Source organism: Aspergillus affinis, assembly GCF_023601865.1.
Source record: "Aspergillus affinis strain CMG 70 chromosome Unknown NODE_83_length_165530_cov_89_932809, whole genome shotgun sequence".
NCBI lineage: Eukaryota > Fungi > Ascomycota > Eurotiomycetes > Eurotiales > Aspergillaceae > Aspergillus > Aspergillus affinis.
In genome coordinates, this window is record NW_026515864.1 from 15,451 (window position 1) to 31,254 (window position 15,804).

Below are 15,804 nucleotides of genomic sequence, written 5' to 3' on the forward strand. Positions count from 1 at the left end.
GTTTTGGTTATAGTATTTTCTATCAGTGTAAAAGACTTCTTCTCGGGTATCTGTATGAGAAATTCCGTGTCTTTATAGGTTCTTCTTCTCTCAAATGCTGATTGAGGATTGCAGTTTGTTGATTAGTACTGCTAGGTCTTCAGGTAGATCAGCAATGGCCATGCGGCAGGCTGGTACTCCCTAGCAAGCTGTAATAAGCTTGTTAATCAGATTCATGTTGTTTTAGAGTTTAGGGTGGAGGCCGTAACGTTGTTTTAGAAGGTTGCTAAGTAGAAGCTAAAAACCTTAATAGATTGAAATTGATCTTTCAGAGTTATCATTTATGACCTTCTGCAGTAAGATAGCGTTCCACTTGGTTAAATTCTGCCGGTAGAACTTAGATCCTTCAAAGAACTGGCGTAAGTGATGGCATGTTTCTTAAAATGTCTTTAATGATAATCTACTGCTGTAATAGTGATCTTCAGTAACTCCTTTGAGCATTGTTGGCAATGCAGCTTTGTAGCCATGTAATAGTAAGCCAGCTCTAGAGCAAATATTATAAAAGATGTTAAGTTTGAAGTCAAGGCTGCTGTTATCCGTACCGCTATATTTCTGGTCTTCTGTATAGATCTTTGTGACTGAGGCAATTTCCTTGGAAAGGTCGTTCTTGAGCCTCATAGAGAGTAAATGATTGTTCTCTTGGGCAACGTAGTTAGTCTCGAGGGCGAGATAGTTAGCTTCAGGAACGTAACTGATTCCTGGGGTAGAAGAATTGGAGGGATTGGCTTTGGGAGTAGCGAAACAGTCCTCTGGAGAGACTGAAAGATCTGGATAGTCTTTTCTCGCTTACAGATTGCTTTTGAGGGAGGCTGAAGGGTTTGGATAACTCTCTACAGCTTGTATATATTCTCTTAGGCTATCGCGTGTTAGATTCAAACGCTTTCGGAGCATAGCAGTAATCATTAGTAAATCAAGTTCTTCTAGAGCAGCTTTAAGCTCTTTATCAGTCCATTTATGGAATTTATCTTGCTAGACAATGTCGGAAAGTATATTATAGAGAGGATTTCTCGTATTGTGGCGGCGGACGAATACTCCTCGCTAAACTAGGTTATTTCGGAGGTTCATTCTCGTTTAAAGGCTGAGTTATTTAAAATGTTCGGATTTTCAGCTTTCGAATTGTTCTCGGAATGTTATCTATAGGTTATAATCAAGGATAGTATTTTCGAACTGTATATTTATCGCATAGATATTGAGATCCTGTTTTGTGGCTGTACTCAAATCGATTTCCCAATCCTTATCTCCACTTGATGAGGACTGCGGTAGTTGAGACATGGTAGTGCAAAAATAGAGTGTAACAAGGTATAAGGGGGTAGGTAGAAAGGAAAGAGAGATAGTATAAGGATTAGTAAGGAAGAGAAAGTACTGAAATAAGAAAGACAGAAAGATAAACAGATAAAAGTAAAAAAAATAAGAGAAAATATGAAAAGTAAGGGATAGTAGTCAGAGATTGAGGTTTTTGGTATTTTTGAACGTATTTATAGACCTTCGGGCTCTATAAATGATGATTAGCAAGAGAGTGCACTTCTAGGCGATAGTTATTCAATAGTTTTGAGGCTGTTGAATGTCCGTTCGAGCTTCGAATTGTCACAATCTTCTCCTTCAACTGATATAGGGCAATAGCTAGGCGATCATAGAAAACAGCTTCTTAGGGCTGTTGACTCAGTTTCGAGCTTCGCAGTTGCGTATATCCTGATCTGTACGTCTACTGATCAGTGTCGGTTGACTTGGTCATTACCCTAAGCAGATATCCTATCGATTCAACTGAATATAGGTATATGCTCGGTAGGTAAAGGTAAAGTGTCATTCTAAACTACAATCTGCCTAGCTATTTATAGTCCCACTTGTTTACACCTATGCATTCCTGATCCCTTGGTATGCCATTTGGAATGGTAGACCAGGTCTAGGCCAAGCAAGGTGCTGTGCGGTATGTGGATTAGGTCAAGATACTCCACTTCTCTGGTCTGGTTGATAACATCGTTCCAACAGTATTACTCAGTATGGTGAGTATGAAACCTATTATTCTCACATTCAAATCCATCCTCCAAACTGAACGTTCTAGATACAACATCATCTGTCCTTACTAGCTTCTGACTGGTCCAAAAATTCCTTAACAGGAGTGGCGCGCAGCCCTTGGAGAACACCAGTGCCCCATTCTAAGGCCTCCTCCCTGGGGTTGTGATTTGCATTCGTAAATCCAAGGATCCTCATCTGGTGGAAGGGTAAACCGGGACCATTCTCCTTGGATTCAACTATGTCCCTAAGGACTTCCGAAAAGGTCACTGGGTTTGACTCCCAGGCAGGGTCGCGTGATTGGATCAATTGGAAAAGCTCCCTGTAGGTCAAAGTGTGCCCAGACAAGAGTGTGACTGGCGATAGATCGGTACCGTTATTGATGCTGTCTCGTAAGACAGCGAGCACGGCCCGTGCTGTATCTGCAGTAGATGTCAAAGTTATCAGCATATGTACTTGATTTTCTAGGACGGTCGATGGCCTTCCCTTTCCGTTTTAGTGCTCACCTCTCGCCGCTTTTTGCTCACTGAGTAGACCTGAGCACGCCCTGAGCAGCCTGATGCGATCACTGAGCACAGGGTAAACGGAAGACTGAGTGCCTTAAATAAGTAACTTCAATAAACTGTACTCTAACTAGCGGTCTCCCCCTTGCCCGTTTCTCTATACTCCCTAATCCTTTTAGTACATCGATAATTTAGCAACGGTCTTATCTAGAATATTAGCCAGTAACGAGAGGCTACTGAGAATCGCTATAAAAATACACGTGATTTACGGACCGAATAAAATAACCACTAACCTAACCATAGTTTCACCAATTATATCCAAAAACACATAAATAGCACAAGGGCCTCGAAGATTAGAAAACTAGAACTTGACGCTCATGTTCGAAGGCCATGGATGTCCCCAGCATGCCTCCCCTCCGCAAGTGCATCTTGTGCATGACGGATAGATCGCAAAAATTGCATTTTCGGTCCATCAAATGCGATGGTTTGAAATGCCTCTTCACTTCATTATAGTCAGAGTATGCCTTGGGACATCGGAAGCATTGCGAATGTTTGCTCTGCATTCGGGATATCTATAGTGCCAGAGGTACGTTGCTTCTCCCACGACGCAGTGGGCGACGCATCAGTCTTTATCTTGCGAGCTGGCGGATATAGAACTACATCGTCCGTGCATATGCAGCGATTCGCGCCCTAACTTCGTATCAGGCCGCAGAATATCACTGGAAACCTGCTGGTCCAGGCATCGGATGAGGGTTGTCCGACTTACTTAACGCCGATCAATCCGGTGTTCTAACATATTAGGATATTTCCAATCCAATTTTCCTCCTTAATCAGGCCTACAAGGCCCTTATTTATACAATAGGCTTGCTTTTGGAGCGTGACCCTTGCGACCTCTATAGCGTAGATAAAGATAAAGAGACCGATAGATAATAAAGGCGATATTCTTGAGATTATTATCGACTTAGTATATCAGGATCAAAACCATCCCTGGCCTGATCGTGAGTTTACTACTATCAAGGGCTATTCGCTCGTTTAAGGATAAATACCCCCAGAATCACAGGAAAAATCAGTCCTACGGTTTAATAGTTAACTCTGAATAGTCTGTTAATTCGATAAAGATCAATTTATCTAGCGACCCTCACGCTGTATCCATTTCGTCGTAGCCTATCTCGACGGATTCATGGTTCTAGCATGGCGCCACAATACAAAATTACAGCTCTATAACATTCTCAGTTTTCTCAGGCGCCCCGTAGGATGGCTTTCATTCAGTCCGAAGCTGGGCACGGATGACCCTTACAAGCGTGATGTGGATGCACCAGAAATCAGGTTCTAATCTATTCCGGAGCACCCCAACTAGGAGTTGGACCAAGGGCGCTTAATCAGGTCAGCTGCTGGCTTGTGGTGGCCGCTCGCTTGTGAAATACGTTACAACTGGGATTGCTGTCACGGGAGCCTTCTGTGAGCCTGACAAGGAGGGTCTTCCATTGTTGCTGCCAATAATTGTCATTTATAGAGGTGCTAGAGACATCAGAGTTACTCAGGAACCTCGAAAACAACCATGTCAACACTCTATCCATAAATATGTAGCCATTCCAACCGCTCCATTCCATCCCAAGACCAACCCCGACACTAATCCTCATCAATCCCACCAACAACCGAATCGGCTCCTAAGCACAATGAGCCGTGGGCCCAGAACACTTGTTACAAGACGCCAGAAGAGTTGCCTCAGTGCCGCTGGTACAAACGTAAAGGCCATTAGGTTTTCCAACGCCGGCCCAGCCTAGATAAATCAGTTGCCGTCAGACAATCTTTTGTAGGGCCTGGTATACTAACCGAGGGTATTCTTCAAATACCACCCACAATATGTGTAAGTTGGTTTACAATTCCTAGCCGCAAAGGGCATGCTGTTGTCGTTCGTGCCGACAGCCGCTGTTTCACCGGTGACATTGATGTCCGCCTGAGCGGTGGCTAGGGCTGCGAGAGCAAGGGTGCTGCTGGTGAAGAAGCGCATTTTGCAAGTAGGGCCTTGGTGGAACTAAAGGTGGATTTTGTTGCTGAAGTGGATTGTCGAGTGCAGGGTTGTGTTGGAGGATGAGACAGCTTCCACGTCGACTCGTGTCCCTTTATACTTGAGCTGTTCCCAATATACGATTCTAATGACACATCAAAAGAAAAAAAAAAAAGAGAAAAAGGCTGGTATCACTTTCTTGGTTCCATATTCCATTCGTGCCTTCTTGTCATATGAAGGCTAAAGGCGCAGTCAGATCTCGTATTCGGACTCGGACGGTGATGCATGAATATAGTGATGAATCCACTGGAACTTGATGAGAAATAGAAACGGGGGTATACAGGTGGCGTACTTTCTCCTGTCAAAGGGTTACATCGCAGGCCAAAATTGGACTTTCAGTTACATTGCCAAGCACCTTGCTGTTTGCTGTATGCAGTAGCTGTAATAGAGCCCGCGATCAGATGTGCTACAAGAGATGTCTTTTATCAAAAGGGAAGTGACAGTAGCAGTAGACAAAGGCCCAAACAAAGCATCGCCTCAAACAATGCGCAGAATATCCGCCCTACCCCAGAAAACACCTATATAACCCTCATCGACTCTCCAAACCATGTACCTAAGATTCGCGAACTAGGCCTAGCGCTGATATACTCTCCCCCACAGTGGCAACGAGCTAAGTCGTCAGAAAGTTACTAGTGCTGATCAACTCGTAATTGGCTTGTATGCTTAGCCAATCTGACGAACTATCGGGCCTTCTGCGCTCCTAAAGACCGAGGCAGGCGTCTGTTTTTTCGTTGCTCTTATCGCCTGAAATACCCAAAATAGATGGTAATAAGCTTTAGAAAGCAAAAGTACATGAATACCAAGAAGCCTGGGGTAGTCACTCACCCAAGTTCTATAGCCAGCCACCGTATCACTCTCGCAGGATATCACCAAGATCGGACGAGAACTGTCTCGACAATATATGGCCCTTGATTTCCAGGGGTAATAAGGGCTTAGCACCAATGCTGAAAGGCCCTTAGCTGCATATAAGTTCAATGGGCTTAGGCACCCGTCTTCTCCTCCTCTCCCTCTCTCATCACTAAGTATCATCCCAGATAAGTATATAAATAGGGTCGTGTTAGACCGACACCCCCTACGTTATCCCGATACCCCCATTTCCTATTTCGTTTAGCGTGGCCATGTGATATGGAAATTTGGCACTTAGTATAATTGTTTGAACAGGACATTTATTATTCTTTTAATCGTACAAAAAACGCTGCATTTATTAAACAATCACAGGCCTCTATTAAGAATTCGAATTCTATCAGTTCTCGTCCTCTAACCACTGCGCTGCCTTGCTACGGCCAGCTCGTTGACTGCGTTATAGTAGCTCAACTTCTTCTTTCTCGCTAATTTCCCTGTTTTCTTCGCTGGTTAGTACCTCATTCTCGTTATCGCTGTTTCTATCATCTTTACTAATTTCAATCGTTTCAGTAGAGTTTCTTCTATCTCTAAAACCCTATTTTCTGCGTCTTTTACGTTTTTGTCTTTCCTGATTATTCCGCTTTTGGCATCTGACTGGTTATTCTTAAGATAATTTGTATTCAAACGCAGATAGTTCCCGCTGTATAGAGAAATCCTGAATAATTGTATTTTGTGTTATTTCTATCTCTGTCTCTGCTTCTGTTGCTCGATTTCTTGATCCGATAGGACGTTTACGATAACGCTATACAACTCGTGACTCAAGAACTAGCGATCTCGGGTCAATAGGTAAGAAATATTCATCCGTATAAAAATGCTACTGGCAGTCAAACTTAGCAATTCTTATAAGCTTTTTCCTATCGTAGTAACGCTTGATAATGTAAATACACGGTAGACCTATAGTATTTAACGTTATACCTGTGCATTTCTCAATTTGTTGCTTACCCGGCCCCTTCACTGGAAGATAGCGAATCATTATCGTGTGTACTTTATTCAGTACTTTTGAAGAGACCTTATTTAATACTTGCAAGAAGATAGGCATCCGTAAATGGTGAGAACGTTTCTAACAGTTATCTTCAATAGAATTCTATACCTTGCGATAGCAATCAGTAATAGTAAAAACGATAGATTGTGCAGTACCTAAAAGGTCCTTTATAGATATCAAAAGGTCTTTCTTTAGTATCTAGTGAGCGTTTTCATTCCGTGAAATTATTTCCTGTCCAAAATGACGAAATTCATTTGTGTAAAATTTAATGAATCGTTTTGCCGTATCCTCTTCAAGCCAGTTTTTATCTAAATAAGTATAGATTAGCTACTAAACGTTACCACTATATTCTGTTTTGAAATTAGCAGTTGTGGTAATAATTTCTTCCTCTAAAGTAAAATTAACAATCTGCATAAAAAAGCCAAAAAAGGACTTTCATTCGTTTTCTACCTTGTTGTTAAACTCTTTATTATCTTGGGTACGGCGACTATCACGTTTATATTCAATCCGGATAACTTTCTTTCGAAAAATTGGGCGACATTTAGTCATAATAACTTTCTGGATATGCTAAATACAGAGAATATAGTCTGTAAAGTTAAATTTCTTCTTAATTGCGTTATAAAGGCCTTTTTCCTTGTTGATAACGATTATTCGGGAATAGTCACATTTATAATGAAATAACGTATCAGATAGGCATTTAAGAATAAATCTATACGTATTCTCAGTCTCGTTATATATAAAGCTAAACGCTGCGTAGAAAGTATCTCCTGTTACTGTCATCCTAACGATATCCAGTAAAGGCATCTGGTATCGATTCGTTTTGTAGGTTGAATCCATGAAAAGGACTCTATAATTTATACGTAGCAGTTCAATGCAACTTTTATAAGTAATAAATATAGCTTTAACAATATCATCTTTATCTTTCTAGTAGTTGACAATCCAATTTCCGCTTGCTAGAAGAGCAAGTAGTAAACACTGAATTAGCATTTTATTATCTAGAAATTCCTGCCGTACCTGGTGATAGAGATTATGGATATCTCTGTCGATAATGCTAATAGCACCAGTTTGCTGCAGAGAAGCAATGATATAACGTATTAGAAAGCCAATTTGAAGTTAAGCTTTGATCTGTACAGAATTTTTAGCTATTTTCTGGCGGCGAATAGTTGTGACGGTCTACAAAGGAGCTTAGTAAAAGGCAAGTTTGTTTATGACTCGTAGTCAAGGAATTTTCCCATAGGGAGGAAAAGGCTATCTAGGAGAGAGAATCCAGGGACTCTATATACTGCCTGGAGCTTGCCTCAGGCAGGAATGCCTGCAGGATCCCTTGATCCTCCGGGACGTTCTCCCCAAGCCCCCTGGCTTCAGGAGGTAACAATAGTAACATGAGTTATAGCAGGCGATAGATTATGATTATAACAGTATTCTTTAATTTTAACATTCTAAAGATCATTATCTTAAAGCCTTGTAATGATCTCAAATGGGCAGTTTATCTTGATTATACTAATTTTGCGTTTTCGCTGGCCTTCTTCAAGACGACAGTTATATCGATTTCCTCAGTCACATTTAATCTATACATTCTTTATATGGGAGCCAGATTTGACCTTTTTAATACGCTTTTTATTGACTGTATAGCTATAATTATGTCTATAAGCATTGAGGATTTCAATAACTTCATCATATAAATCGAATTGTTAAGTTTGTAATCTAGGGGGAAGAGGAATACGATCATAAAGTTACTCATTCAATTCCTCTTCTTCGAATTGTTCATTCCACTGCTTGTTGGGAGGATCGTCGCTCTCGTAGCCTTAAAAATAGCCATTTAATAAAGCTATTATTACTGTATACAGTAACGTACTGCAGTAATAATGACGGTAACAGCGATAGCAACATACAATATTCAACATTCGCACTTGGTGGCGAATATACAGCTTACCCTATAATAAGAGCCCTGAGCCCTATAATACAGCCAAAAAGGAAATTCGCGCGGGGCCTAAGCCTGAATAGGACTAGTACATCACGTGGGGGTGTTGGGATAACGTAGGGGGTGTTGGGATAACGTAGGGGGTGTTGGGGTAACCGGGGGGGGGGGGTGTCGGTCTAACACGACCCTATATGTACTACACCACCTCAGTGGTTCCACCTAAACGGGTGTTGTTTGATTGTTTCAGTCCCATGCCAACACCTCTTCTTGCCGATCACGTCCCTAAACTAACAAATCCGGCTGGCATCTGTCATAATACAGCCGTTATCGCATTCCAAGTTCGTCTATGCCTCACAACTCTGCTGAGCTGCCGCGAAATAAATTGGAAGTACGCGCATTTCTTGGCAGGCGAGAAGGGATGAGAAACGAAGAAAGGGCTATTCAAGTCTTAGCCTGTCTTTTTTGCTGTGGTATTTGGTCAGGATAGCCCGTCTAATAAATGCCTGGGGTTGGTTGTCTGGTTAGACGGTGCCGAGCACGATAAGATTGTCGAGATCTTTCTAGAGGGCCAGTAAGTACACGCACAGTCATAGGCTAGAGGATTGTAGCAACCTTTTTCACGGTCAAAACTTCTACTTAACACGTCTGCCTATTCTGCACAACTATAAAGGTTCGATATTCCTCTCCGGGACTCTTGCAGATATAATAGTATAGCCCGTTTCTTTCGTGCTGTGTTGGAGGCTTCCTTTGTCTGGCTGCGCACGCTAGTCCCCATGTAGCTAGTTATCACCTGATCTCAGCCGTCTGATACTGTGGCAGAAATATGTGGGTCTACCGAGAAGCGATTATTCAACTAAGGAATAGGATCGTTTTCAACTGAATGAAGGTCTTGATTCTTTCTAACTACACGATAAAGAAGCCAATATTTATGCAGGCTCAGGGCTTCAGGATCGTCATAAAATGAGCGGAATTGCATGATCTATATCGTCATAAATCATACGATTTTATATTGATCGGTTGCATGATCGGTCCGGTCAAGCAAGGCGATGATATAAGCGGATTAGTTATCTCACGCGGCCACAGATACTTAAAGCGGGATAGAGATCACTACGTGTAGGATTCAAGCGATTCTATACCGATCGATCCGGCCATATTATTCCATCCTCTGTCATGCTATAACATAAAGAGATTCGAGTGTCCATTCTGGTCTCGTGTAGATTCGGGTAGCAAGATAGTATCTTCTCGAATCTTATTAGATGCCCCGGATACAGCGACGTATATCCGTAATGCGTGTGTGCCGATTCCCAGTCAGAGTCTAAGGCTTGCGAGCCAAAGCAATGCAGCTAAATTGAAGGCTCTCTGCTCCCCCATCCATGTTCAACTTGATGATTCTCTTGATACCCATGTTAAACGCTCGTGGACTGAGAACGTCCTCGTGGTCAGCAAGACTTCCTCTCTCCAGAGGCCCAGTCCTCGACCCTTCAAGCTCCCAGAGCTTCCCACCGCTCTTGACAAAGCTCACAAAATGCCCACCATCACGCTCACCCGTCGGATCTGCATAGCTGTCGCCGGCCTGCTCGACCGACTTGTGAGCAAGTTCGAATGGCTCGCTGTTGTATAGCATTTCGGCGCGTTTAGTCATATCCAGCGGTATGGCGAGGCTTCGTATCGCCGCGAGATCGGAATCAGGTTTGATGAAGTCGACAGCCGGACCGTTGATCAAGCTATGGAGCAGACCAATCGAGCCGCAGGCGTGGCCGATGGTCTGCTTGAACCAGATGACTGGCTCGTCAGGGCCAGAGCCAGTGTATGGTTCTTCGTTAGCGTCTTCGGCCTTGCGACTTCGATCCCAAGCTGGTGTAAGTGGAATGATGACCAGCAGAGCCAGAGCAGGTCGAGGGATATGTGCGAGTTGTTCGGGTTCGTCCAGGGAATAGACGTCGTAGAATTGGAGCTCGGACGATAGACCCAACTTCGCTGCCAATTGGTTCATTACATCGGGGTTGTTCTCTGCCATTTGCGATGAGTTTCTACTCAAAGACAAGTGAAGTGGTCCATGAGGGCTTAGGTCCCTTACCAAGCATTGACCATGTCTTCTTTTCCATTTTGGGGAATCAATAGGTAGAGAACGTCGAAAAGTCAGAACTCTTGGCAGGAAGGGGATGGTGTAGAGATCGCAGGATCTGAATGGAGTTGCGGGATGAATGGTTCAGATCCACGGTTATGTGGGGAACACTTCAATATTGGTGGAGCTCAGCGGAGGCGACTATCCTGTCGCAACGCAAAATTACCTGACTTTGTCCCTAGGCCAAAAAAGTGCAAACTTACACTTACTTCCAACCTTGGAAGGTTGGTAAGGTATTTTAGTTAACTAACTAGTTAGTTACTGCTCACAAGCGGTGGGGCGATTCCCGCATATGATAGGCTGGGACGGCGAATGAATAATACCGACACCGACATTGGAACGTGGAGGACAAAAGCCAAGTCGGAGGTCCCGAATCCCGAGTTCCGAAACTGGCTCGGAAAGCTTGCCAGAATAGACTCTTTAGGCTTAATACAAGTTAGTCATTGAGGTCATCCCGCCTTGACTGGCGATCGACAAATAATAATAGACTAACTAGAGTTTGGGTCTAGTTAGTCGAGAAAATTGCACCAAAATCGGACGACATGGAAATATCCTCTCTTCATCCATAGTCCACTGAGTTAGGGATGCTTTTCCTGACGAGAACATGAGCCCCTCGACTGGTAAAGGAGCGTCTCATCGGCGCACCTCCCTGACATGCACCTATTGCGAGCGTGCGTTCTCGCGCACCGAGCATCTCACGCGGCATGAGCGCTCTCGTAAAGTTGAACCCGGATGATGCTTGGCCTTCGCCAACTAACTCACCGTCTCAGACCGGAACGAGAAGCCATTCGGCTGCAACTACTGCGACGCCACGTTCAGTCGGAAGGACGTGATAAAGCGACATCACCTCCGATATCATCAAGCTATTGCTGAGATGGTTGGCGTGACGTCCGAGCCGGCTTTGCCGACATCTCTGCATCTCGCACCACCTGCACCCGTGCAGCCAGTCATCATGTCACCTTCACCCCAGGACGTATTCCTTGATTTCTCACAGGGAGAGAACCTGGCTGTTGCGGCCCTGAGTAGCCAGGATGGACATTCTGGCCTACTCATGAATAATTATATCATTGATGATTTTCCTCCAGACTTGGACTTTCAGTCAGCACCAGATGAAGGGCATGCAGGTAATCTCTCTAGGCAGATCTAGCGTGTTGCCATGATGAATTGTTCGAGGCTGATGTTTATCGCTCCAGGCACCTCCATGCCTGGTGGCCTTACCGGTCGGCCTCCAGACCCACCTTTCTGGAGAGGCTCCCTCGAACTGTCGGAGGAAAAGAGAGGTCAACTGTTCACAGAGACGAAAGATGTTTTGAGAAAAGTGAGCAGGAGAAGCACCACCGCTGTCTGGATTCTTCCTAATCTTATTTCTGCAGGCAGGAATCGGTAACATAGCGGAATTTCCGACTCGTTTGAGCCTAGAGAGATTCCTCGTGACTTTCTTCGAATGTTTCCTTGATTACCTCCCATTCATTCATGTTCCGACCTGGCAAGCCGAGGCGGCACATCCTTGTCTTCTCTTAGCGATGCTTGCGGTTGGCGCAGGGCCCTACAAAGAATACGATATTGCCCATGCTCTTTATTACGCAGCAAGATTTTTGATTATGACATATGTATGTTATGGATATCCATATCAAGTTTTGTTATTAACCTATGTCAGCTTGGAAACACTCCTTCATCGGCCTCCGAATACCCTCTCTGGGTGATGCAATCGCTGCTTATCACAATCTCGTATGGCGTTCGTAGCGGTGAACGAGAAATGTTTAACGACGCAGTTTCATGGACCTCGTCCCTAGCAAATGTACGTCTGGATCGAATATACAATTGAGCCATTGCACTAAGCATGATATGAATCCTAGGCTGTTCGCTGGGGTTCGACACCAGACAAGTATCGCGACCTAGAGCACGAGATACAAGGATCATGGCAGGATTGGATAGAGGATGAGATGGCTGTTCGGTACGGCTCCGCACAAGCACTCTTTTATTTATTCCATGGAGGCCTTACAATCATCAAATAGGACCCACTGGGCTGCCTACACAGTTTTATGCGTTCTGACCGTCTGCTTCAATATCCCTCCAGTACTGATGGGTCATGAAATGAGCCACGTTCGGCTACCGTGCAATGAATCAGAGTGGTCAAGCGCTACTTTTGAATCATGGATCAAGGCCAGGATGGGCCGCTGTCGAAACTGCCCATGTTTTGGAGAAGCGCTGGAGATCCTCCTTGGTTCAGTAGAACTGCAAAGTGACACCATCAGCGTTTTCGGAACTTACGTGCTCCTGCATGCAATTTTACAGAATATCTGGACGTTGAGACGGAACATCTGGCTAGAACCAATGCATCTCGCGAGCTGCTTACAGAAAACAGACCTTACTCTTGGAAGGTGGCATTCGTGCTGGGCGGGAAACGTAGAATCATCCGTGTCACCGCGAAACCCTCACAACGCTGTGACTGCAAATCCAGCAGCACTCTTTCGCCTGGCATATATGTGGGTCGGAGTTGATTTCTCTTCGGTACGGGCTGCCATTGCCTCGCATAACCCGGAAACGATAGAGCGAAGCTTCAAGCAGCTGTCGATCCCAATAGCAGAATCGGACCTGACTTTGAAGATCATCAAGCAAGCAGTCGGCGCTCTTAAGACACGAGTTAAATTAGGAATGACGCTCAGAGAGCAACGGCTGGGCTGTTTTCAGAGTCTAGAAGTCCATCTATTTTCCCTGGAGTGCTGTGAGTACAACTCTCGGCGTTTGATGGTCTCGTGTACCTAGCTAATCAACTCTGAAATTAGGCCTTTTCGCTTGTGCATGGTTGAAGGCGGCAGAGAGCCGTCCCGAGCTAGAGTGGTCAGCCGACGAAGCACAAGTCATCCGGCTTGTCCGCGAGATCTTGTTTGAAGTAGATTTGCCTGCCACTCGTTCTCAAAAGCCAGATGCCGTACGAGTAGTGTATGCCTGGGCATTGATATTGAAGCGTCGCGCGGTATGGAAACTCCAGGAGATAATTGCAGATTCACTGGAGCAGTTTGCGGATAGCTTTTAATCTACAGGGCTCCCGATATAGGGGTCATCCAAGTGGGGTTGAGTCATTGGGGTTTCTCGGTGGGGTGGGACTCATTCTTGGGGGTGATTCAAAGTAGGCGGCTCATGTACTTGTATTTACCTGCCCCATCGGAGAACTACCCTATGATAACCTTTCAAATTATATATCTCTCTGTTACAGTGCAAGTCCAAAAAATTTCGGTTGCTCACATCTGACTCCACCTTTTTTCTCTCTTCTGTTGCCCGAACAGAAAGCGGTCGGTGGGGGTTTGCTTATCTCCTGCTGTATAGCCGAGATATTCCGTTATCCCAAGCATAATATTGCGAGTGGAAGGATGAGCGAGGAAAACTAAGTAGCTACAGTATTTTTTCCGGTAAAGTTTCGTAGGCTTATTGTTCGCAAGAACGCCCCAGACCAAGGGATCTGCGAACCGGAAGGAGGAAAACCTGACGGGGATACCTTTGTCCTCAATCCTCTTGTAAAATTAGATGATTTCGAATTTCATCGCCTCATTTGCGTGTCGGTTTCTGTTTGATAAAGTTGACAAGGTGCCGAGTCCTGAAAAGCATCCAAATGGATACATACAACACTTCTCGTATTCCAATTACCGGGTGTGTCTAGTGGGCGTTTATGAGAATTGCCAGCTTGCTATTTGTATTTGTCCACCATCTCGGGCGCTCCATCATTTACCCCGTGGCCGACGCATTTTCCACCCTGCGCCGAATCGCCGATCGCTTATCCTCAGCAGATATCCGAGCCGCACAATGTTATATAAAGATCCGGGCCCGGTGGGATGATCATTCTCCATGCCTTTTCATTTATTCTCCCTATCACACCACGATTGTCCGACAGGATTTTGTTTTCATGTCTCTCTCTGGCCTTGTGGTTGTCGTCGCTGGTGCCTCCAAGGGCATCGGAAAGGAGATTGCCCTGCGAGCCGGTGCTGATGGAGCCAAGGTAGTCATCAACTACCTGTCGGACATCAAGGCCGCGACCGCAATTGTCGCGCAGCTTGGGCATGAACGTGCCATTGCAGTGCAGGCTGACGTTTCGAACCCCGCTGAGGTGGACGGCTTGATTCAAGTCACTGTAGCCAAATTCGGAAGGATTGATATCCTGATCCCCAACGCCGCGTATGTCCCCCAAAAAGATCTACGGAACGTGACAGAGGAGGACTTTGACCGGGCTTTTGCTGTCAATGTCAAGGGTCCTTGCTTTTTAGCAAAGGTGGGCGGTCCCAAATCCTTTAGATTCGCTTCCCCAAACACTTTTTCGGGAAGCGTGTTGTGGCAGTTGCCCTCTGAATCAGAAATCATGTTGACGAAGTTCCAGAAAGCACTTCCGCACATGACTCCCGGAAGTAAGATCATTTTCATTTCGACGGACATGACAGACGCTTCTGTTATACCGCCTCAGTTCCTTCTATATGTGTCCACCAAGGGAGCAATGAATCAGATGGTTAAAGTTTTGGCACGGGACCTCGCCAGCAGTGGAATCCGTGTCAATGCCATCGCCCCAGGGGCGACAAGTACAGACTCCTTCCATCGAGTGGTGGACGAGAGCAAAGAACGGATGCTTGCGAGCCACAACCCGTTCAACCGTATTGCAAATGCAGAAGAGATTGCCGCAGGGGCCAGTCTCCTCTGGGGGAAGGACAGCGACTGGATCTCCGGGCAGGTTCTGAAGGTGAACGGTGGTAGTATTGTCTGATTAATAGATATGCGAAAATATACGGAAGAGTAAATGAAATTTGTCCCCGGAAATGCAAGTCTGTGGATTTTATTGAGCTAGCGACTAAAGAATTAAGTAACTTCGCCCATTAATCAAGTTCACGGCTTCGTGGGAGCCCAAATTATCAAGACCAAGCTCGTACAGTACTCCATTGATAGAAAAAGCGAAGTTCAGACGCAAAAGGAATGGATGAGTGGGCTGATATTCGCTCGCAGAGATACCTTGCGTGTTAGAAAAGTAAACATCGAGTTTGATAACAATCACTTTAACTTTCCTCGGCTGTCAGAGAAAGCGGAGAAACAAAGCTTGTTGTTCTTTAGAACATATTAGCCGTGTCCCGCTGTTCCGACTTACCTCCGGACATACGAAGACGATGGGTGGATCAAATTTGCACTCTCGGATGTACATCTTTGACATGTCCCATCAGTAATCGGGCTTTCGCGCTGGTTTCTACGTGAATTTCCCGAGTGGCCGAAGACACATGA

General features: G+C 44.9%; 4 protein-coding genes across 4 annotated transcripts; 1 reads left to right on the forward strand and 3 right to left on the reverse strand.

Moving 5' to 3' along the window:
• Positions 1-2,106: 2,106 nt before the first annotated feature.
• Positions 2,107-2,499, reverse strand: KD926_010612 (uncharacterized protein; the record flags this gene model as incomplete). Its single annotated transcript, XM_053102993.1, has 1 exon — positions 2,107-2,499. The coding sequence occupies one exon, from the start codon at positions 2,497-2,499 to the stop codon at positions 2,107-2,109; it is 393 nt and encodes a 130-aa protein (XP_052953548.1).
• A 1,720-nt stretch (positions 2,500-4,219) lies between these two features.
• On the reverse strand, positions 4,220-4,563 carry KD926_010613 (uncharacterized protein; the record flags this gene model as incomplete). The annotated part of the gene is made up of 2 exons (XM_053102994.1): positions 4,220-4,332; positions 4,386-4,563. 2 exons carry the CDS (start codon positions 4,561-4,563, stop codon positions 4,220-4,222), a joined length of 291 nt encoding a protein of 96 aa, XP_052953549.1.
• A 5,178-nt stretch (positions 4,564-9,741) lies between these two features.
• Positions 9,742-10,443, reverse strand: KD926_010614 (ubiquitin carboxyl-terminal hydrolase; the record flags this gene model as incomplete). The annotated part of the gene is made up of 1 exon (XM_053102995.1): positions 9,742-10,443. One exon carries the CDS (start codon positions 10,441-10,443, stop codon positions 9,742-9,744), a length of 702 nt encoding a protein of 233 aa, XP_052953550.1.
• A 712-nt stretch (positions 10,444-11,155) lies between these two features.
• KD926_010615 (uncharacterized protein) lies at positions 11,156-15,298 on the forward strand (the record flags this gene model as incomplete). Its single annotated transcript, XM_053102996.1, has 9 exons — positions 11,156-11,222; positions 11,322-11,675; positions 11,745-11,869; positions 11,925-12,161; positions 12,209-12,349; positions 12,408-12,505; positions 12,567-13,276; positions 13,338-13,528; positions 14,210-15,298. The coding sequence occupies 9 exons, from the start codon at positions 11,156-11,158 to the stop codon at positions 15,296-15,298; spliced, it is 3,012 nt and encodes a 1,003-aa protein (XP_052953551.1).
• Positions 15,299-15,804: the final 506 nt, after the last annotated feature.